Source organism: Girardinichthys multiradiatus, chromosome 2 (genome assembly GCF_021462225.1).
Source record: "Girardinichthys multiradiatus isolate DD_20200921_A chromosome 2, DD_fGirMul_XY1, whole genome shotgun sequence".
Classification (NCBI taxonomy): domain Eukaryota; kingdom Metazoa; phylum Chordata; class Actinopteri; order Cyprinodontiformes; family Goodeidae; genus Girardinichthys; species Girardinichthys multiradiatus.
The window spans coordinates 29776061-29798577 of NC_061795.1; the positions used below are offsets into that span (position 1 = coordinate 29776061).

General features: G+C 41.9%; 1 protein-coding gene across 1 annotated transcript in view; it reads left to right on the plus strand.

Moving 5' to 3' along the window:
- The window catches only part of b4galnt3b (beta-1,4-N-acetyl-galactosaminyl transferase 3b), a 52605-nt gene extending 31696 nt beyond the window's left edge, over window positions 1–20909 (plus strand). The window contains exons 15-20 of the mRNA XM_047354622.1: window positions 8812–9071; window positions 11048–11201; window positions 11292–11364; window positions 11460–11613; window positions 16373–16499; window positions 19219–20909. Coding sequence (XP_047210578.1) covers window positions 8812–9071; window positions 11048–11201; window positions 11292–11364; window positions 11460–11613; window positions 16373–16499; window positions 19219–19330 — 880 coding nt within the window. The 3' untranslated portion in view covers window positions 19331–20909. The remainder of the gene's footprint in view (window positions 1–8811; window positions 9072–11047; window positions 11202–11291; window positions 11365–11459; window positions 11614–16372; window positions 16500–19218) is intronic.
- Window positions 20910–22517: the final 1608 nt, after the last annotated feature.

Sequence of the window (22517 nt, forward strand, 5' to 3'; positions counted from 1 at the left end):
AGAGAACCCGAAGCCATGGATGAGCTCGCGCGTCCTGGGCCAGTGCGCCTGTTAGGGAATACCACAGGTGGCAATGAGTTGACTCCTCCATGACAAACAGATCCACCTCCGCCTGACCAAAGCGGCCCCAGATCATGCACACCACTCTCCCGGAGCAGGGGCCTGGCAAGAGAGAGAGTCTGTGACCTGATTACGCTCCCCCGGTAAATACATTGCTTGTAGGGTGGACAGATGAAGAGAGGCCCACTCCAGAAGATCCCTGGACACCTCTAGAAGGCGTGCCCATCTGGTGCCTCCCTGATCCCCGATGGTTGATGTGGTAAATGACAGAGGTGTTGTCTGTTCGAACTAGCATGCCGTCCCTCTAGGTGGAGCAGAAAGCGCCTGAGGGCCATGTTTACAGCCCGCAGCTCCAGCACGTTTATCTGTTCGGAGCGCTCCCGCTGACACCAAAGGCCCTGGACCACTCTGTGTTGCCACACAGCGCACCAGCCCGTGGGGCTGGCATCTGTTGTGACCACCACCCTGCGACACACCACTAACCCCATAGGGACGCCCTTGAACAAATAAGTCTTGTCTCGCCATGGAGCTAGGCCACAAAGGCAAGTCCAGTTCACTGTGAGCCTGCGATGCCTGTGCAGCTTGGTGTCTAGGCGAAAGCTGTTGAGCCACCTCTGCAAAGGACGCAGAAGGAGCAAACCCAAGGGCACAACAAGAGTGACTGAAGTCAGTTTGCCTAGCAGCTGCAGGAAGGTGATGGAGGAAAACCGCCTGCCCAGCCTGAATTGACAGACCAACTGGAGTATGTCGGCCACCCTGAGAACTGATGGACGAGCCCTCATAGTAGTCGGGTCCAAAAGCATCCCAAGAAAAGTCGTCCTCTGGAACGGAACCAGGCAACTCTTCGCCAAGTTGACTTTGAGGCCCAACTGCAACATATGAGCAAGAAGGCGGGACGTATCTTCAGAGGCACCTGCCTGAGATGGGGTGCAAAGGAGCCAGTCGTCCAGGTATGGAAGAATCCTGACGCCTGAGGCCTGCAGAAGAGAGAGGGCCGCTTTCACGCACAAAGTAAACACCCATTGGGGAAAGGGAGAGGCCGAAAGGGAGCACCCGGAATTGCCAATGGCGACCCCGATAAGCAAACCTGAGAAAACGACGATGTTCTGCCACAATAGGCACATGAAAGTAGGCATCCGTCAGAATTATTGACGTAAACCAGTCTCCCTTTGCAACAACCTGAAACGCTTCCGACGTCGTAAGCATGTGGAAGGGAAGCACCCTCAAGAACTGATTGAGTCCCCTCAGATCCCCTCAGATCTAAAATGGGGCAAAAACCGCCTGTTTTCCTCAGCACGACAAAGTACATCAAATAGTAGCCCTTGGGTTGCCGCAGAAGGTCTACAACCTTGATTGCAACCTTGGCCAGGAGGGCGGAAAGCTCCTGGTCCAGTGCTTTCACCGGGTCATGTTGACCTCGCGTGAAAAGGGGGGCCGCCGTCGGAACTGTAGCCTGTAACCGTGGGTCAAAGTGGCAACCACCCACGGATCTACAGTATGAGCAGCCCAGAAACTTAGCTGCTGATGGGAAAAATGTCTGACGGCTGGCCCGGTGGCACCATCTTCGATCCCCACTGCCCCTGGGAGCCCTCAGGGAGGGGGGCGCCGAGCACTGGGGCTAACGGAAGGGCGCCTCGAGCGCTGAAGAGGGGCCATACTCCTGCAGAGGCCAGAAAGCTGCTGGCTAGTCTGGCGCACCTGAACAGTTCGATCCAGCGCCTCCACAGCTGCTGATCCGAACAACTCCCCCGGCACGACTGGGACACCCTTGAGGGTCCGACGGCATGCTTCGGTCAGAGGAAACCTGTCGACGCCAGCCAGACCTGTTGACGAGCTTGGACGAGAAAAGACATGACACGGCCCAGCTCTCTGGTCATCAGTGCAAAGGCCTGCAATGCTCCGTCGCTAAACCCAACTGCTGCAGTTGCACCACCAGCGTCCTGAAGGGATGCAGAGAGGGCAAACGAGATGTGCCATGGAATTGTCAAGGCAGCCAGCACGCGCTCCTGCATTGTCTGCTTTACACAGGAGGTCATCCGTAACTCGACATTGAGTGCGTGGGCATTGGACATCAGGATGCAGAGCTTCATCTGGTGACATGATCAGTGAAGCAAAAACGGGTTCAACTGCTGGCATACGGTCCGGGCCTGCCTTGAAGCAGACAGCTCTCCTAGTGGGAGTTCCAGCTGCAGCTGCCTCAAGGCCATACACACGACCTCCCGCATAGAGCCGTCACTGGGCTCACTAACTGCACTTTGCGAAGAAAATGAGCCAGTCTCAGAGGCTTGGGGGGGACTGCGTCTCCTCCTCATCTCTAAACTGAGAGGCCGACGCGGCCAGAGACAAAACATCCTCCTCCACAGACAAATCAGGCATGCGTGGGGAAGAGAGCCCAGCGGTTGGAAGTGAGGCATCAAAATGTTTGCAACAACGACTTCTCTGCTAACTCCGTCGACAACTGCTCAACCCTTGTGGCCAGGCCCTGGTCAGACTTGGCTCACTTCCTCCTAGAGGGGGGCACAGACACTGTGGTCTCACCACAGCGCTTTGAACGCCTGAGGGGGCCACCTGCCCAGAGGGTGGGAGTTCAGCATCATCCTGAGGGCACAACTGGACCAACCGAGCCACTCTCAATGCACGGGGCATGAAACTACAATTAATGCAGGGGTTCTCAGACAGCGCCACCACCAGGTGATCAAGTCCAAGGCAGGTAGGACACAGGTCATGTCCATCGTCTGCCTGAAGCACAGCCCCACAATCCATGTAGCAGTGGGAGCCATCCATGTCCAAGATTGAAAACAAGGCTCACCCCAATTCAGATGGGAAAATAAATAAGCTAAAATCGGGAGAGGGGGCACTAACGCTGCCATCACCAATTATAGCAGAGCAGGCAACGAAAAGAGGTCGGGCACAACTAAGGTTACAGGTTACACTGGGAGAGGGTGCGAACACAGCTGCCGTCACCAGGTATAAAAAGCAAAACTAAAAGCAGCTTACGGTGGTAACCCTAACAGGCCACACAGTCGGTTACACTGGGAGAGGGGGCGAACACCGCTGCCATCACCAGGTGTAAAAATCAAACAATTCTAAGGAAGGCTTAACGCCGTGAGCCGAAAGGGACCACACAGTCGAGCACACTGGGAGAGAGGGCAAACACCGCTGCCGTCACCAGGTATAGAGGCAAATTAACAGCAGCCAAGCTGTAATAACACCACAGACACAGTAACAAGAAGCCGTGAGCTGGGAGAGGGGGCGTGAACGCTGCCGTCACCAACAAACAGCAGACTTACCTGCAGAAATCCTTCACTAAGATCAACCCGTTGCAGCCCTAGGAGGGCAAAAATACTGCAACTCCAGCCAGCAAGCGACAGGGCGTCCAGGCATGTCACATGTGTGACTCTGTTGGTATAATTACTTGAACTGCGCATGCGCGAAGGGAACATTCAGTGCTTTAAGCATCACCCTCTGGCGGTCAGTAGGAATGCAATAGAACTCCCTTTTAACAGGAAGAAACCTCCAGCAGAACCAGGCTCAGTGTTAGCAGCCATCTGCCACGACTGACTGCGGATTTGAGAGAACAGAACAGAGAAGGAAAAAGACACAGAAGCACTGATCCACGAGTACTTTCTATGGGAAGGAAAAGTAAATGTTATTGGATGTAGCTCCTTTAGTCGTTTCATCTAGGAAGAAAAAACAGATAAACTCTGAGCCAGTTTTCAAGTTTAGAGTATGAGAGAGAGCACGTACAGTTAGTCATAGTAAAAGCTCATTCAGTAGCTATGTCTAGGATAAAAATAGGGTTAATCACTGAGAGACAGGACCAAGTGCATCATCAGTAGAAGGTGAGCATTAAGTTGTTGGCAGCAGAAACCTGGACGATGCCCACCTCCAGGAAGGTGTCACAGGTAGATACAGAGTCCGGCCAGGTGTAGCTTCTAGGAAGAGAAAAGAGAGAACATAAAGTTAAAAGCTGAAATAACAGCAAATAATACAAAATGGGAGAGTAGTACGAGAATGTAGAGAGTGAAAGGGGTCATTATGTCCTCCAGCAGCCTAAGCCTATAGCAGCATAACTACAGAGATAGCTCAGGATAACCTAAGCAACTCTAACTATAAGCTTTATCAAAAAGGAAGGTTTTAAGCCTAGCCTTAAAAGTAGACGGACTGTCTGCCTCAGGGACTAAAACTGGGAGCTGGTTCCACAGGAGAGGAACCTGATAAATAAAGGATCTGCCTCCCATTCTACTTCTGGAGACTCTAGGAACCACCAGTAAACCTGCAGTCTGAGAACGAAGTGCTCTGTTAGGAACATATGGAACAATCAGATCTCTGATGTATGATGGAGCTAGATCATTAAGGGCTTTATATGTGAGGAGGAGAATTTTAAATTATTTTCTGGATTTAACAGGGAGCCAATGAAGAGAAGCTAAAATAGGAGAAATATGATCTCTCTTTTTAATTTTCATCAAAACTCTTGCTGCAGCATTTTGAATAGCTGAAGACTTTTAACTGCATTTTTGTGGACATCCTGATAAAGAATTATAATAGTCCAGCCTTGAAGTAACAAATGCATGGACTAGTTTTGCAGCGTCACTCCTGGGTAGCATATTTCTAATTTTGGCAATGTTCTCGAGGTGAAAGAAAGAAATCCTAGAAACCTGTTTAATACGGGATTCAAATGACATGTCCTGGTCAATAATAACACCAAGGTTTTTTACTTTATTACCGGAGGTCAATTTATTGTCATCCAGGTTAAGTGATTGACTAAGCAATTTATTTTTCAAAGACTCTGGTCCAAAGACAACAACTTCTGTCTTGTCTGAATTTAGAAGCAGAAAATTTTAATTCATCCAAGTTTTCATGTCTTCAAGACATGTTTGTAGTCTATTTAACTGGTTGGGTTCATCAGGATACGTAAAGCTGAGTATCATCAGCGTAACAGTGAAAATTGATCCCATGCTGTCTGATAATTTTAGCAATGGGAAGCATATAGTGAAGAGAATTGGCCCAAGTACTGAACCCTGTGGTACCCCACAATTAACCCTGGATTTTGAAGACAATTTATCACTTACATGAATAAATTGTAATCTGTCAGACAAATAAGATTTAAACCAGCCTAGCGCTGTTCCCCTGATCTCTACAGCATATTCCAGCCTTTTTAAGAGAACATTATGGTCGACTGTATCAAATGCAGCACTGAGATCTAACAGAACCAGTACAGACACAAGTCCTTTATCTGAGGCCATAAGAATATCATTAGTGACTTTCAGCAGAGCTGTTTCAGTGCTATGATGAGCTCTGAAGCCTGACTGAAACTCTTCAAACTGGTCATTGCTGTGTAAACGCACACACATTTGATTAGCAACTATTTTCTCACGAATTTTAGATAAGAACGGAAGATTGGATATAGGTCTGTAATTTATTAAATCATCTTGATCAAGCAAATGTTTTTTAAGTAAAGGTATTTTAATTACACCTACTTTAAAAGCCTGTGGTACATATCCATTTACTAAGGATAGATTAATAATATCTAAAATGGGGCTGGTAATCAGAGGGAACACTTCCTTAAATAATTTTGTTGGGATTGGGTCTAACATACAAGTTGAAGGTTTAGATGAAGCTAATATTTCTGATAACTCAGGAACCTCCACAGGATCAAAACAGTCCAAACACAAATCAGGTTCTACAGTTATTTCCAATGTTGTCTCTCTTGTGAGGATGAAGTAATCATCTTCGGGAGAATGTCAAAGATTTTATTTTTAATAGAATCAATTTTATTGAAGAAGAATCCCATAAAGTCATGACTGCTGAGAGCTAAGGGAATGGATGGCTCAACAGAGCTATGACTCTGTGTGAGTTTAGCAACTGTACTAAAGAGAAACCTAGGATTATTCTTGTTCTCTTCTATTAATGATGAGAAATAAGCTGTTCTGGCTTGGCGAAGTGTCTTTTTATACAACAGTAGGCTATTTTTCCAGATTAAGTAGGAATCCTCCTGGTGTGTAGAGTGCCATTTTCTCTCCAATTTTCTAACATTGTGCTTTAAAGTACACAGCTCTAAATTAGACCAGGGAGCTAGCCTCCTATTAGTGATTACCTTCTTTTTCAAGGGGGCTGCATTGTCTAATGCACCAAGCCATGAGGAAGTAACACTACGAACAAGCACATAAGTTTGTGAAAGGGTAGAAATTAAACTACTGCCCTCTGCTGTTTTTCTGTGATACTGAGGAAATTAAAGATGGAGCAGATCCCTAAAAAAATGTTGCAGCATAGTCTGAGAAAGATCTACTACAATGAAAATTTATTTCAGAGGCAGAGTACTTGGATAATTTTAACTTAAAGGTTATTAAAATGGTCAGTCAGGTTAGAGTAATAAGGATTCAGGGTAATTCAGCTAAAGCTGGGTCTTCAGAGTGCTATATGTGTGCATATTCATGGAAAATTGACTGGAGGAAAATTTGTGGTTTATAAAATGCACAAGCATAAAGGGATAAGCTCAGCCATGAGAAGATTGTAAAGCAAATCCCTTTAAAGAAATTGTGGGAGAATAAAAAGGTGTGGAGCACAGCTGGAGTCTGTGCTTCCAGAGCCACCACACACAGATGTACCCAGAACATGGGCTCCAGCTGTTGCATTAATTTGTGTTAAGCCACTCCTGAATCAGACACATCCAAAGTGTCTTACCTGGTTTAAGGTGAAAAAGGACAGGGCTGTTCCTCTGGTCCAAAGTCCCCTTTTCAGATGAAAGTAAAGTTTGCTTTTTCTTTGGAAATCAAGATCCCAAAGTCTGGAGACAGAGTGGAAAGGGACAGAATGGTTAGGATAAATTGGAATGTATGTACCTGACTGTTGTGAAGTGCCTTGAGACAACATGTGTTGTGAATTCGCGCTATATACAGGTCCTTCTCAAAATATTAGCATATTGTGAAAAAGTTCATTATTTTCCATAATGTAATGATGAAAATTTAACATTCATATATTTTAGATTCATTGCACACTAACTGAAATATTTCAGGTCTTTTATTGTCTTAATACAGATGATTTTGGCATACAGCTCATGAAAACCCAAAATTCCTATCTCACAAAATTAGCATATCATTAAAAGGGTCTCTAAACGAGCTATGAACCTAATCATCTGAATCAACGAGTTAACTCTAAACACCTGCAAAAGATTCCTGAGGCCTTTAAAACTCCCAGCCTGGTTCATCACTCAAAACCCCAATCATGGGTAAGACTGCCGACCTGACTGCTGTCCAGAAGGCCACTATTGACACCCTCAAGCAAGAGGGTAAGACACAAAGAAATTTCTGAACGAATAGGCTGTTCCCAGAGTGCTGTATCAAGGCACCTCAGTGGGAAGTCTGTGGGAAGGAAAAAGTGTGGCAGAAAACGCTGCACAATGAGAAGAGGTGACCGGACCCTGAGGAAGATTGTGGAGAAGGGCCGATTCCAGACCTTGGGGGACCTGTGGAAGCAGTGGACTGAGTCTGGAGTAGAAACATCCAGAGCCACCGTGCACAGGCGTGTGCAGGAAATGGGCTACAGGTGCCGCATTCCCCAGGTCAAGCCACTTTTGAACCAGAAACAGCGGCAGAAGCGCCTGACCTGTGCTACAGAGAAGCAGCACTGGACTGTTGCTCAGTGGTCCAAAGTACTTTTTTCAGATGAAAGCAAATTCTGCATGTCATTCGGAAATCAAGGTGCCAGAGTCTGGAGGAAGACTGGGGAGAAGGAAATGCCAGAAGTCCAGTGTCAAGTACCCACAGTCAGTGATGGTCTGGGGTGCCGTGTCAGCTGCTGGTGTTGGTCCACTGTGTTTTATCAAGGGCAGGGTCAATGCAGCTAGCTATCAGGAGATTTTGGAGCACTTCATGCTTCCATCTGCTGAAAAGCTTTATGGAGATGAAGATTTCATTTTTCAGCACGACCTGGCACCTGCTCACAGTGCCAAAACCACTGGTAAATGGTTTACTGACCATGGTATCACTGTGCTCAATTGGCCTGCCAACTCTCCTGACCTGAACCCCATAGAGAATCTGTGGGATATTGTGAAGAGAACGTTGAGAGACTCAAGACCCAACACTCTGGATAAGCTAAAGGCCGCTATCGAAGCATCCTGGGCCTCCATAAGACCTCAGCAGTGCCACAGGCTGATTGCCTCCATGCCACGCCGCATTGAAGCAGTCATTTCTGCAAAAGGATTCCCGACCAAGTATTGAGTGCATAACTGTACATGATTATTTGAAGGTTGACGTTTTTTGTATTAAAAACACTTTTCTTTTATTGGTCGGATGAAATATGCTAATTTTGTGAGATAGGAATTTTGGGTTTTCATGAGCTGTATGCCACAATCATCCGTATTAAGACAATAAAAGACCTGAAATATTTCAGTTAGTGTGCAATGAATCTAAAATATATGAATGTTAAATTTTCATCATGACATTATGGAAAATAATGAACTTTATCACAATATGCTAATATTTTGAGAAGGACCTGTAAATAAAACTGAATTGAATTGAATTAGAAACCAAGGTGCTTGGGGTCCTGTTTGAAATTGTTAGTTTAATGAATGAGTTTCACTTCTCTAGTTGAATTAATAATAAATTAATAATGAGAAATGACCATGTAGCCTGTAATTCACTATAATTTAATCCTTATTTGATATTTTGACTTGAATTACTCATGCTTTACTTTGTTCATGTATTTTCATTTACGTATTTATTTTTACTTTGTCTTTGATTGTGCATGCAGACGATTCACGCTGGTTCGTGTGATCAACATTGTGAAACGTGTCGACGGGTACAGGGGCAGCCGTTACCTCCTGGAGCTGGAGCTGAAGGATGCCAATGGAAAGCTACTGCGTCTGACGCACTACATCTATGTTCTGATGCGCCACAAAGCGCAGCGCAACCGAGATTTTATCTTCCAGCGCTCGCAACCTGAGCTGGTTCTGTGCAACCCAGTGGGATTCCGCTGGAATCCCGACGCCACGGTTCATTTCATAGTGCCTGGTAAACCCTATCTTCCAAGCTCATCTTATTCCAAGACTCATAAGAGCTGCCCTTTAAAAATGTGGACTTATTTTGTTTTCACTTGTAAAAAATACTAATATATTAATGGATATTAACTGCCAGTAAGTCTTAAAACCTCCTTCCTTAAAGGGCATATATTATAGATTTTACAACTTAGCTTGTAGTTGGGGAGGGGCTTGTAGCTTATTGTAGTTATATTTTTTTTTCCATGTCCAAAATTAACAAAAAGAAAAGAAAATTTAGTACAAGTCAGCTGAAAATATGAAAATAGACTTATGTGATGATGTCACGTGAGGAACACTGAACTTGGGCATTGCTGCAAACCACAACGGTGACCAAAGATACCAACAGTGGCAGCACAATCTTCAGCTAAAGTATAAGTTCAAAATTAAAATAGATCATTTCTGTTGCAGTTTGGACCAGCATTGTTACTCTAAGGCTCATGGTTTGCGTCTGCACTTCCATTTCTACCAGCAACTGTGTCACCAAAATTAGTCATGTTTGCCAGCTGACCAGCGATCGCTTAAAACATAGCAGCCGTGAAAGGAAGTATCAGAAAGTGTCACATTTCTACATTTACTCTGTCCTTGTTTAACTTCTGAGGGTTTATTGCATTACAGCAATCTAGCTACCATGCCACTAAACTCTATTTGTCCAAACTGTTTTCTTACATGTTGTTTGGCTCTAAAAGGTAACTTCAAGCTAATGCTAAACATTTACTGCTTTGCAACAACGTAAATTGCCTCGAAATCCAAATAAATATATAGCTTAATGTAATATAGTGTACCGTATTTTCCGCACTATAAGGCGCACCGGATTATAAGGCGCACCTTCAATGAATGGCCTATTTTAGAACTTTTTTCATATATAGGGCGCACCGGATTATAAGGCGCATAGAATAGAAGCTACTGCAGTCAAACGTTTGACTGGGATTGCGTTATGCATCCACTAGATGGAGCTGTGCTAAAGAGAATGTCAACAAAACAGTCAGATAAGTCAGTCAGTCAAACTTTATTAATACAATACAAACCAGCGTTCTGATAACTCCATTCACTCTCATGGTAAGGTCTCCTCTACATAGAATTCTATTGAATAGAGCCAACCGCACGTTAGGAATGCATTGGAGTCTATGAAGTTGAAGTTGAAATCAAACGTTAGTTAAAACGTGAAAGGGAACTTTTCCCTGATTCAGTAAACACGTAAAAGAAACAGTTTGATGCACTAAATCAAACGTTAGTACATTTATACATTATAGTAGCGTTAACTGTTTAATTCTCTCGCTGCTGCTCTATTCCCATGTTCGACTGCGTAGCTGACAGCCTTGAGTTTGAATTCAGCATCGTAAGCGTGTCTCTTGAAAGGTGCAATTTTGGGGTCGTTATACACACACAAGTGGTGTTGGACTAGGAGTAAGCACAGTACAGGTGTTTACCGCTATTACTTCGGCGACACCCCTGACTACGGTAGCCGTAATGCTGCAAGCGGTGCGGCTTTGTAGTTTACCAGTCGTACTGAAACATTTTGACAGAGCGCCGTGTACAACCAGTATGGATCAACCAATTAACCAATTGATCCATATATAAGGCGCTCCGGATTACAAGGCGCACTGTCATTTGTTGAGAAAATTAATGGTTTTTAAGTGCACCTTATAGTGCGGAAAATACGGTACATGATAAAGACTGTTGCTCTAGTGGTAGCATATTGTCAGCTATTATAAGAGCCAGGCATGATTTTTTACTGTCAGTAGTTTTCTTTTAACACAACTTGAGGAAGTATAAGTTGATTTATTTGAGACTGATTCTCTCCAAGTTTTCATGTTTGTCATTAGGAGTTCTTTTCTAATATTCTGTTTACCAAAATTTTGTTACACAATTGTAATTTTGGTCAGTTTTAGAGCACATGCTCTGTGTTTATTTAAGAAATGATTATTTTGTTTTTTTTATGTGATCTTCCAGTTAAAAACCAGGCTCGGTGGGTGCAGCAGCTGATTACAGATATGGAGGAAGTGTTCAGAGAAACCGGGGATTCAAACTTCAACCTGATCATCACGGACTACGGCAGCACAGACATGGATGTGGAGCAGGCACTGCAGAAATCCTCGCTCCCCAGGTCTGTGCTTGTCTGTGTTGTTTTGTGGGTCTTTTTTCTGCACAAAATCTGTTTTGCAGCAGGTGTAGCATGCTATTGCTGGTTTAACAGGTACCAATATGTGAAGCTGAATGGGAACTTTGAACGCTCAGCTGGTCTGCAAGCAGGAGTTGATCTAATAGATGTGAGAATTGCAGCAATACAACAAATGAAACACAACTTCAAATGTCTAAATAGAATTATTATGATTGTAATTTTCCTGTTATGGTTCTTTCTCAGGATGACCACAGCATTGTGTTTCTTTGTGATCTCCATATCCACTTCCCTTCTTCAATCACTGATACAATCAGGAAACATTGTGTGGAGGGATACATGGCGTTTGCTCCCATAGTCCTCAGACTGGACTGTGGCAGTACACCATCAGAAGCCAGAGGTGATCACAATACCTTACAGTGAATAATTTGGTTTTTACAGTGAGTTTTCAACTACCCCTGCAGCTTTGGTACAGTGACTTGGTGTACAGCTGTTTAAACTCTACACTACTGCAGATGTTAGATCTGGGATTAATGCTAATTAATTAATGCTAGATGCATAGTTCAAAAGTGAGTGCACACATGCAGTTCTTGCACAATACAATTAAATAGGTAATACATTTAAATCAAATGGTTATAGTCAGTCAGTCATTTTCTACCGCTTATTCCATAGTGGGTCGCGGGGGAGCTGGTGCCTATCTCCAGCAGTCTATGGGCGGGAGGCAGGGTACACCCTGGACAGGTCGCCAGTCCATCGCAGGGCAACACACAAACAACCATGCACACACTCATTCATACACCTAAGGGCAATTTAGAGTGACCAATTAACCTAACAGGCATGTCTTTGGACTGTGGGAGGAAGCCGGAGTACCCGGTGAGAACCCACACGTGCACGGGGAGAACATGCAAACTCCATGCAGAAAGACCCCAGGCTGGGAACCGAACCCAGGACCTTCTTGCTGCAAGGCAACAGTGCTACCAACTGTGCCACCGGGCAGCCCATGGTTATAGTTTTTAGTTTTATTTTATTTCAGTTTATTTCCGACATATAAATAACACATCTCTTTTACAGAAAACAAAATCATATTTAAACATAACATTTTCTACCTGTTACCCACCTACTCTTAAGGTAATATAATATATGATGTTTAGTTCCTTTTTAATACAAAATCACTAAAAATATGTTCTGTTTTTATTTAATTCACATAATTTTTATGATCACAATAGTCAATAGAAGAAAAAAAATTTGTATTACAGCAAACAAGTTTTTTATATAATTGCTGACCAGCTTTTTGCACATTTCCACTTGTGTTTTAATAGTCGTTGAGATTAGAAGGTGTCCAGGCCATCAACCGAATCTTTCGCTTACTTGACTTGAATTTTTTTATATTGGGCCACTCCAAAGCCTTAATATGACTTCCAGTGAGAAGTGATGTTGGTAAAATTAAACCCCTACTTTAAATTTAGATGTGCCTGGGGAATGGATAATTGGAATAATAAACAGTTTGCTGAGTTAAAAATCAAAATATGCTAATTCACAAAAACATGGGAAGAAAACTCACAGCTCCTACAGCACAGTGTCTCGGTATGTAAATGTAAATGCAAATTTGAATTACCCCTAGCCACAAGCTTAAACAAAAAGCCAAATCTTAAAGAATAACATGTTGGCCTCTTGAACCAATTATTTACCTAAAGTCTACAGATGTCTTCCTAAAAACTCAAGGAACCAGAGGTACACCTAAATTTTAAAAGCAACATATTTTATTCTGATTACATGGGACTAGATATTATTGGGACCAGGTTAGTGAGAGCTTTGTAAGTGAGAACAATTTTAAATTCATTTAGGATTTTACCAGATGCTACTTCAGCACTTGGGGTATGGGAAGATTAATCTTTGACTCTACATGACTCCTTTATGGGTAAACACCCACACTGTAATCAGCAAATTGGTGTAATATGTTAGAAAAAGCATTTTGTGACTTGTACAAGTCTGCATTAACAGACTGAATGTCGCATGTAGTGTAAAGGGTACCATCTGCCACCAGCCTGGTTAACAAAGCCCGGAAACCACCCTGACACTCTCCCTTTCCCCCACACCCCCCCTTTTTTGCTGACAGGACACCTGTAACCTGTAACTCTATGTGTTACATTAACGCTCAACTTGGACTCCTGCTTTACTTGCACACTGATCACCTGCACTGTTGTATTGCTCTTGCATCCTATACTGCTCTATATTTACTCTCACTCACTTAAAACTGTGCACATATATTTATATTATATTGTAGATATGTTTATACTGTTTAATTTGTACTGTATTGCACCGACTACGCCAAAACAAATTCCTTGTATGTCCAAAAACGTACTTGGCAATAAAGCTATTCTGATTCTGATTCTGAAAGGTGCTTTGAATAGTCATCAACCCTGGATGACTGCTGTCTATATGCATTGTGGGTTATTTACTTGATCAGTATTTAATGATTTCTATCTCTCTGTGTATAAAGTTTGAAAACAACTTTGTAATTCCTACTGGATTAATGCACAGCGTAAGATGTGTCACTGGGATCATTGGATCTGTCTTGAAACATCTTAATACCCCAGAAAAGCTGTTGAAACTTCTGCTTTAATGGAAACCTTTACATATGATGAGGAGATTATCACTTAACGATCAAACATTACTAATCCTAACTATTGAAGCAGTAAGGATGGATTTGTTTCTTTAAACACTTTTTCACATTTTTCCTTAGTTTTTAAGTTAGACTTATTAAACCGTGTAAAATTTTGTGTTTTCACTTATGAATGCTGATTTTACCTAATTTTAAGAAACTAACTAGCAACAATTGCTACTTTTTAGGCTCCAATACTTAGAAAAGTACATTCTCTTTAAATCATAGTTTTTGTTTCCATTTAGCTTTAGGGCTGAATATGATGTTCGTGGCATTCTTGTCAGCCAATAAAAATATGACCTGTTATTGTTCCCAATATTGTTTCTGGTGTCAAACAAACTAAAACTAAATTCTCTTTATAGGTCCAATATTTCTTTCATGTTGATTAAATTAGAACTTCCACTCCTGACACACTTGGTCTCATTATTTCTTTATATCACAAAGTTCAAAGTTGATCAGCAAATTGTCAAAGTGGTTTATCTTTTTAGGTCATCAGACTTTCAATAAAAGTGTGAAGATCAGAGCAGTATAGTACTAGTATTAAATTAGATCTTTAAATGCAATGCTTTTAGTTTTAGAGTTTTAGAAACAGACAATCGAAGTTAGAATTTATATATTTTCGTGTCACCCAAGTGAATAAAAAACCTGATTTAAATTTAGAGCGAAGAAATGTAAATCTCTTTGCTTCACATTGTGGCATATACAGGTCCTTCTCAAAATATTAGCATATTGTGATAAAGTTCATTATTTTCCATAATGTCATGATGAAAATTTAACATTCATATATTTTAGATTCATTGCACACTAACTGAAATATTTCAGGTCTTTTATTGTCTTAATACGGATGATTTTGGCATACAGCTCATGAAAACCCAAAATTCCTATCTCACAAAATTAGCATATTTCATCCGACCAATAAAAGAAAAGTGGTTTTAATACAAAAAACGTCAACCTTCAAATAATCATGTACAGTTATGCACTCAATACTTGGTCGGGAATCCTTTTGCAGAAATGACTGCTTCAATGCGGCATGGCATGGAGGCAATCAGCCTGTGGCACTGCTGAGGTCTTATGGAGGCCCAGGATGCTTCGATAGCGGCCTTTAGCTCATCCAGAGTGTTGGGTCTTGAGTCTCTCAACGTTCTCTTCACAATATCTCACAGATTCTCTATGGGGTTCAGGTCAGGAGAGTTGGCAGGCCAATTGAGCACAGTGATACCATGGTCAGTAAACCATTTACTGTTTTGGCACTGTGAGCAGGTGCTAGGTCGTGCTGAAAAATGAAATCTTCATCTCCATAAAGCTTTTCAGCAGATGGAAGCATGAAATGCTCCAAAATCTCCTGATAGCTAGCTGCATTGACCCTGCCCTTGATAAAACACAGTGGACCAACACCAGCAGCTGACACGGCACCCCAGACCATCACTGACTGTGGTTACTTGACACTGGACTTCAGGCATTTTGGCATTTCCTTCTCCCCAGTCTTCCTCCAGACTCTGGCACCTTGATTTCCGAATGACATGCAGAATTTGCTTTCATCCGAAAAAAGTACTTTGGACCACTGAGCAACAGTCCAGTGCTGCTTCTCTGTAGCCAAGGTCAGGCGCTTCTGCTGCTGTTTCTGGTTCAAAGTGGCTTGACCTGGGGAATGCGGCACCTGTAGCCCATTTCCTGCACACACCTGTGCACGGTGGCTCTGGATGTTTCTACTCCAGACTCAGTCCACTGCTTCCACAGGTCCCCCAAGGTCTGGAATCGGCCCTTCTCCACAATCTTCCTCAGGGTCCGGTCACCTCTTCTCGTTGTGCAGCGTTTTCTGCCACACTTTTTCCTTCCCACAGACTTCCCACTGAGGTGCCTTGATACAGCACTCTGGGAACAGCCTATTCATTCAGAAATTTCTTTCTGTGTCTTACCCTCTTGCTTGAGGGTGTCAATAGTGGCCTTCTGGACAGCAGTCAGGTCGGCAGTCTTACCCATGATTGGGGTTTTGAGTGATGAACCAGGCTGGGAGTTTTAAAGGCCTCAGGAATCTTTTGCAGGTGTTTAGAGTTAACTCGTTGATTCAGATGATTAGGTTCATAGCTCGTTTAGAGACCCTTTTAATGATATGCTAATTTTGTGAGATAGGAATTTTGGGTTTTCATGAGCTGTATGCCAAAATCATCCGTATTAAGACAATAAAATACCTGAAATATTTCAGTTAGTGTGCAATTAATCTAAAATATATGAATGTTAAATTTTCATCATGACATTATGGAAAATAATGAACTTTATCACAATATGCTAATATTTTGAGAAGGACCTGTATATTGCCTCTTTGCATTACGTCCTTTAGAAAGTTGCTGCATGTTTTCTCTCACGGTGAGATCAGTATGAAGTGCACAGGGTAAAACTATTAAATGAGTCGTCGTAGCTAATGATATATGGATCATACAGGTCTTAACTGGAAAACGGAAGACCTATCCACTAATGAATGCAATCTTTGTACATGCAGGTTACTGGGAAGTGAACGGCTTTGGTTTGTTGGGAATCTATAAATCTGACCTGGATGCTATTGGAGGAATGAACACCAGGGAGTTCAAAGAACGATGGGGAGGAGAAGACTGGGAGCTCCTTGACAGGTCTGATCTTCACTCTATGATTATTCTATTTTGTTAGACTTTAATTACCATTATTACAATTATTCTGTAGGATTGTTTAAGATAAAAATTGAATAAAACATCAAGAGTTTTTTAATGCTTTGTAATGTATTGTCCTCACTTTTTATTTCTTTTTCATATGGGTGTTTTGCTGTCTAACTGATTGTAAATTAGGTAGAGAATGGTAATTTGAATATGGCATTCACAAAAGATAATCAGTATGTAGATTACAGAAATTAGGCAGAGTTTGGTATAACTTTGACTGCTAGAACGGAGACTAAGTATTTCCAATGTGAACCTTGGAATGAATCCACAGGTTTTTATGGGATGGCTGTGTGGTGGTTTGAGGCAAATTTGAGACAATTATGTTACATAAAAATATTGTGAGAATAAAACTACATAATGTGGTGAACACTCTTGTAGTGAGAGATCAAAGATATTTATTTAAAGATATGTGGAGAAGAAAACTCTCTATTACTGTAACTCTAAACACTAATTGCCTATTTGCTTGTGTTTCCCACTGAGATATAAAGTAGATATGTAGACGTTCTGCTATTACGTTTCTGTAAAAAATTTAAATGAGGTAACTAACCAACTTTTAGTTTTTCTCTCTTCATATTGACCCCAATATGGACATTTTGCTTACCCAAAAATCATTACAGTGCCTTGCAAAAGTATTGATGCTCATTTCACACTTTTCCACAATACAACCACAAATGTAAGAATATCTTAATGAGATTCCATGGGACTCCTGAAGGCAACTGGTTTCCCTGAATGAGCTAATTAGTAAATGGAGTCTACCTGTGTGTAATTTACTCCTAAACCACAGCTGATCTGTGAAAGCCTCAGAGGTTTGTTAGAGAACATTATTGAACAAACAGCATCATGAAGACCAGGGAACACAGCAGACGGGTCAGGGATAATGTTGTGGAGAATGAGTAAGGAAGGGTTAAAGTGCCCCATTCTTTGAACATTACGAGATGAGACCTTGAAGCGGCAGGGATGAAAATCAGCTCCCCCAAGTCCGAGGCCATGGTTCTCGACCGGAAAAGGGTGGCTTGTCCTCATCAGGTTGGAGCAGAGTTCCTGCCTCAAGTGGAGGAGTTTAAGTATCTCGGGGTCTTGTTCACGAGTGAAGGAAGAATGGAGCGGGAGATCGACAGACGGATCGGTGCGGCTGCCACAGTAATGGGGGCGCTGTGCCGGTCCGTTGTGGTGAAGAGAGAGCTGAGCCGAGAAGCGAAGCTCTCAATTTACCGGTCGGTCTACGTTCCTACTTTCACCTATGGCCATGAACTTTGGGTCATGACCGATAGAACAAGATCCCGGATACAAGCGGCTGAAATGAGCTTCCTTCGTAGGGTGGCCGGGCACTCCCTTAGAGATAGGGTTAGGAGCTCGGCCATCCGGGAGGGGCTCGGAGTAGAGTCGCTGCTCCTCCACATCGAGAGGAGCCAGTTGAGGTGGCTCGGGCATCTATTCCGGATGCCTCCTGGACACCTTCCTCGGGAGGTGTTCCAGGCACGTCCCACCGGGAGGAGGCCCAGGGGACGGCCCAGGACACACTGGAGGGACTATGTCTCTCGGCTGGCCTGGGAACGCCTTGGGCTCCACCCGGAGGAGCTGGAGGAGGTGTCTGGAGAGAGGGACGTCTGGGCGTCTCTGCTGAGGCTGCTGCCCCCGCGACCCGGTCCCGGATAAAGCGGAAGACGACAAGTACGAGTACCTTGAACACACCATCCCCACAGTGAAATATGGTGGTGGCAGATGTTATGCTATGTTATGCTGTGGGGATAATTTTTCTTCAGGAGGAAAAGGGAAGCTGATCAAAGTTGATGAAAGGATTGAATCAACTTTATTGGCCAAGCACAAACAAGGAATTTGACTTCTCCTTCAGACTCTTACAGCGTTCTGATATTAAGTATAAACATATCAACTTTAGAGGAGATATAATGGAAAAACAAAATGTGCAAATATGTGCACGTGTGCTCAATTTAAATTTTTTTTAAGACAAGTTAAAATTGTGTAAATACAAAAGCTGTCTTTGTGGCAAGCTGTTCTTTTCAACTGGTGCTCTGTAGCTCTAATTGTATACAAGGTGCCCTGTATACAGTGCAATGTGGGAATAAAATTGGTTAGATACTGCAAAAGACTTGAAACTGGGGCAGGGGTTAAACTTCCAGCAGGACAAGGACCTTAGACAATAGAACGATTTAGATCAAAGCATCTTCAAAGCCCACAACAAAATTCAATTAATTTGAAGATTGCTGTTCAAATGCTCTCTGTCTGGTTTGACTGATCTTAAACTAGTTTGCAAAGAAGAGTGAGCTAAAACGTCAGTATCCAGACTTGCAACACTGGAAGAGACATACACCAAAAGAACAACTGTAATCTCAGTGCAAGGTGGTTTTTTGCCCTCCACTTGACACACATGCACAAGCATGCACTACTTTGTTTTTGTCTATCGCATAAAATCCCAATAAAATATGTAGAGATGTGAGGTTTTGAGTTGTGTGAGTGCTTTTAAAAGGTGTTGTGTAAAAAAAACAAAAAATAAAAAAAATATTATTTGTTGTTTTTTGCTTACAAGTGACTAAATTACTCTGTGCTGGCTGAACTGTAGACAGCAGTTATCTCAACTGGCATTATTTTTATTTACATAATAGTTTTAAAGTTCCCACTCTGCTGTTCTCTACTCCAGAATCCTCCAAGGTGGGATAGAAGTGGAAAGGATCTATTTGAGGAACTTTTACCACTACTATCACTCCAAACGAGGCATGTGGAACCGGAAGATGTCAACAAGCCAAACATAACCCACCAAACTGCAACCCTGCCTTGACATTGCCACGCATACAGCCGTGGCAACCAAAGCACTTTAGGACTGGACCACGCCTCCTGCTGTGTCTGTGTTAAACCTGCTGACCACCGGAGAAAGGGACATTAGATCAGTTGCTAACTTCATTCCCTCAGGCTGTGTGATGAATGTGGTGGCAGTGGAGCTTATTGTTACTGAGATGTTACTGCACAGAGTTTATTCACTGGATTTGCTGCTGACTACGACGACTGTAGTGGATGATGAATGGCACCGACTGTCAGTTCCTGCCGTTCACCATGCTGGAGAAGCCATCAGCATCACAGGAGGGAAGAAAGAAGTAACTCAGTCCAAAGATGAAACTGAACCTATATACACACTCCAAGAATGTATGCAAAAACACACAAGTGTTCTTTTTTGGAATGATCAGCATGGCACATAAGTCTGAACTGGGGAATAAGATGGGAAAATTCATGTTTAGTTTGTGTATATCTTCAATCAACCTTTATTTTGTAAATGACAGATGCCATATTTATTAAATCAGTTTCTAGTTTAATTTTCATTGGCACCTGTTTTTGCATTAAGTTTTTGTTCCAGACTCAGCCGTATACCTCAGTTTGAATTGAAAATTGAACTTATAATTGTTTGCAAGTCACTTCGTATTTAAACCCCAATATTTTTGTTTTATTATTTCATTCTTGAAATGTGGAAGTCACATTGTTTTGTTTTATGCAATGCAAAGATAACTGTCATCTATAAGTAGAGGCTATTGATGGGATCATTGGCTGTAAAAGCATTTCAGATTACTTTATGGACACTGCTTCTCACCAAAGATAACTTCTGAGAGATTACAATATTTAGTTCTAAACATTAAATAAAAAGTAGCATTTGATTTTCATCATGACAGTTAGGACAGTCTATTAAAAAGCACACGAAAAAAACAGCAGATTTAAGGTTATAATGTTGGTGACAGATGAAGTTATTTTTCATTAATCATTCTGTTGTGCAATTAAAACTTGCCGTCCCATCCATCCGGTTCCACACTTAAAGCCTGATCAGTGTAGAATTAGCTGTCTGAGCTGTCTCACTTTTTGTGAACTTTTGTATTTGTGCTTTGAATATTGTCCAATAAAATATTAAAGATTCTTTAGTTTGATTCAGGAAAAGCATGTAATTTTTGGTATAGAAATATATGTGGGAAACTTTGTATTTTTGTTCCATTCACATCAGTCACTGGAATCTGATGGGCATGAAACTGTTAAGCTCGTCTTTTGGCCAGTAAAGGTGACTTTTATTGGCTGAGGCCAGAGATTTTATTTTATTATACAGAAGGTACTGTCAGCTTTTGTTTTTGAAGTTATCTCAACCTTAAAGGTTGACATTTTCCTTCTCGTTGCTAATCATGGCTAACTGTTTTAAAAATTCATGGTTTAGATGTAGTTAATTTTTCTGTATGCTGGAAATGCATCTCTGCCTTATGGTAATTTTCTTCTTCTACTGTCTCTTCTCTCAGGGACGTGTCACACTGCCTTGACAAACTCAAGGAAAATTTTACAAAATAAAGAATTAAGTTTCAGGTAGCTCTGTGTCATTGTTGTATTTCTGAAACTTTTTAACACTAAGGTAAACTTTGAAAAAGATGATATTGTGACTGAATAATTTCAGGTCTTACACAACATATTCTCTGCTTGCATATGGCCTCACCTTTATGGGTCTAATTCTCCGTTTTTGTTTTTTTTTAAGTTGAGCACCAGCTCTGAGCTTTCATTATTTCTAATGCTAATTCATCTGACATACCTGCTGCTGAAGGTTTAATAATTTATCCAGACCTTCCAAGGTCAAGTTATTTCAATTTTGTATTTTAGAAAATATATAACTAAAGTTAGAATCATGATTTGGTATTGGGGCATGTACTCTATTTCTTAGTTTGACACAGTTACTTCTCACACTGTAACCTTCCACTGAGTCGGTTTCTTGAAATATCCTTAAAGGTTTCACACCTTCTCTTTCAACTCATTGATCAAGAGATGGTAATAAAACCTTTCTCTAATTTTCTAAAGTTTTAATTTTAGTCAACTAAAAAATTGTTTTAACACAGAGCTCTCAGTAATTAATTTTTTTAAAGCGTCGTTACAGATGAGAATGACTGTGGGAAGGAAGAATCTGCTGTGGCGGTCTGTATTAGAGTGAATCTCAAGTGGCCATTGACTGAAGACACAGTGTAATTACTGCCTTGTGAAGAAGGTGCTGAGGGTTGTCCATTGTATTCTTCATCGTATTAAGCATCCTTCTTTGTACAATCATCTGTAGAGGTTCCAGAACAGAGCCAGCCTTTTTTTATCAGCTTGTTCAGCTTTTTTTAAGTGACTGGCTCTGATTCTGCGACCCAAATAGATGACTGGAGATGACATCACACTCTTCACAATTACTTGTAGATATGCAACATCCTGTAGGAGATATTGAAGGACCTAAGCTTCCTCAAGAAATAGTCTGTTGTGTCCCTTTATAGGTCTTCCGACGGTCATCTCTCATTTTTTCACATTCAATATGAGCTGATTGTTCCCACAGCATGCCACTAAGTGGTCCACCGTTTCTCTGTACATAGTGTCTTATGTATCTCATACAACTCCAGTCATCTGAGTATTTTTGCACATTACAAAACTCTGACTTGTACTGGAAGTCTGAGGTGTACATAATGAAAAGCAGTGGTGACAACACAGTCCCCTGTGGTGTTCCTGTACTGCTGTCCACCTGGTCAGAGACGCAACCTTTTAGCCTCAAATTATGGTTTGTCAGATTGTGGAGGCCTCCACCAGTGGCTTCTGGAGGTTCTAACATAGTAAGTGTATTATATGCACTGAAAAAATCAACATAATCCTCAAACAAGTATGGCTCAAAAAATTTGAATATCATGAAAAGGTTCAATATTTTTTGTCACTCTTTTCAGAAAGTGAGCTCCTATATTATACATACTCATAGAATGAAATACTTCACTTCCACTGCAATTCCTTTCTAACATTAATGAACACAGGGAAATTAACTGAGCAACTAAGGAACAAAGAAACAAGGAAATTATGAAACAGATTCAAAAGAAAACCAAAACCCAAACACCTGTGGATCATGACAACAGAGGACTCATGAATATGAGTTAAGAGCTAGTTTTGAAAAAGGACATACAGGTAGATCTT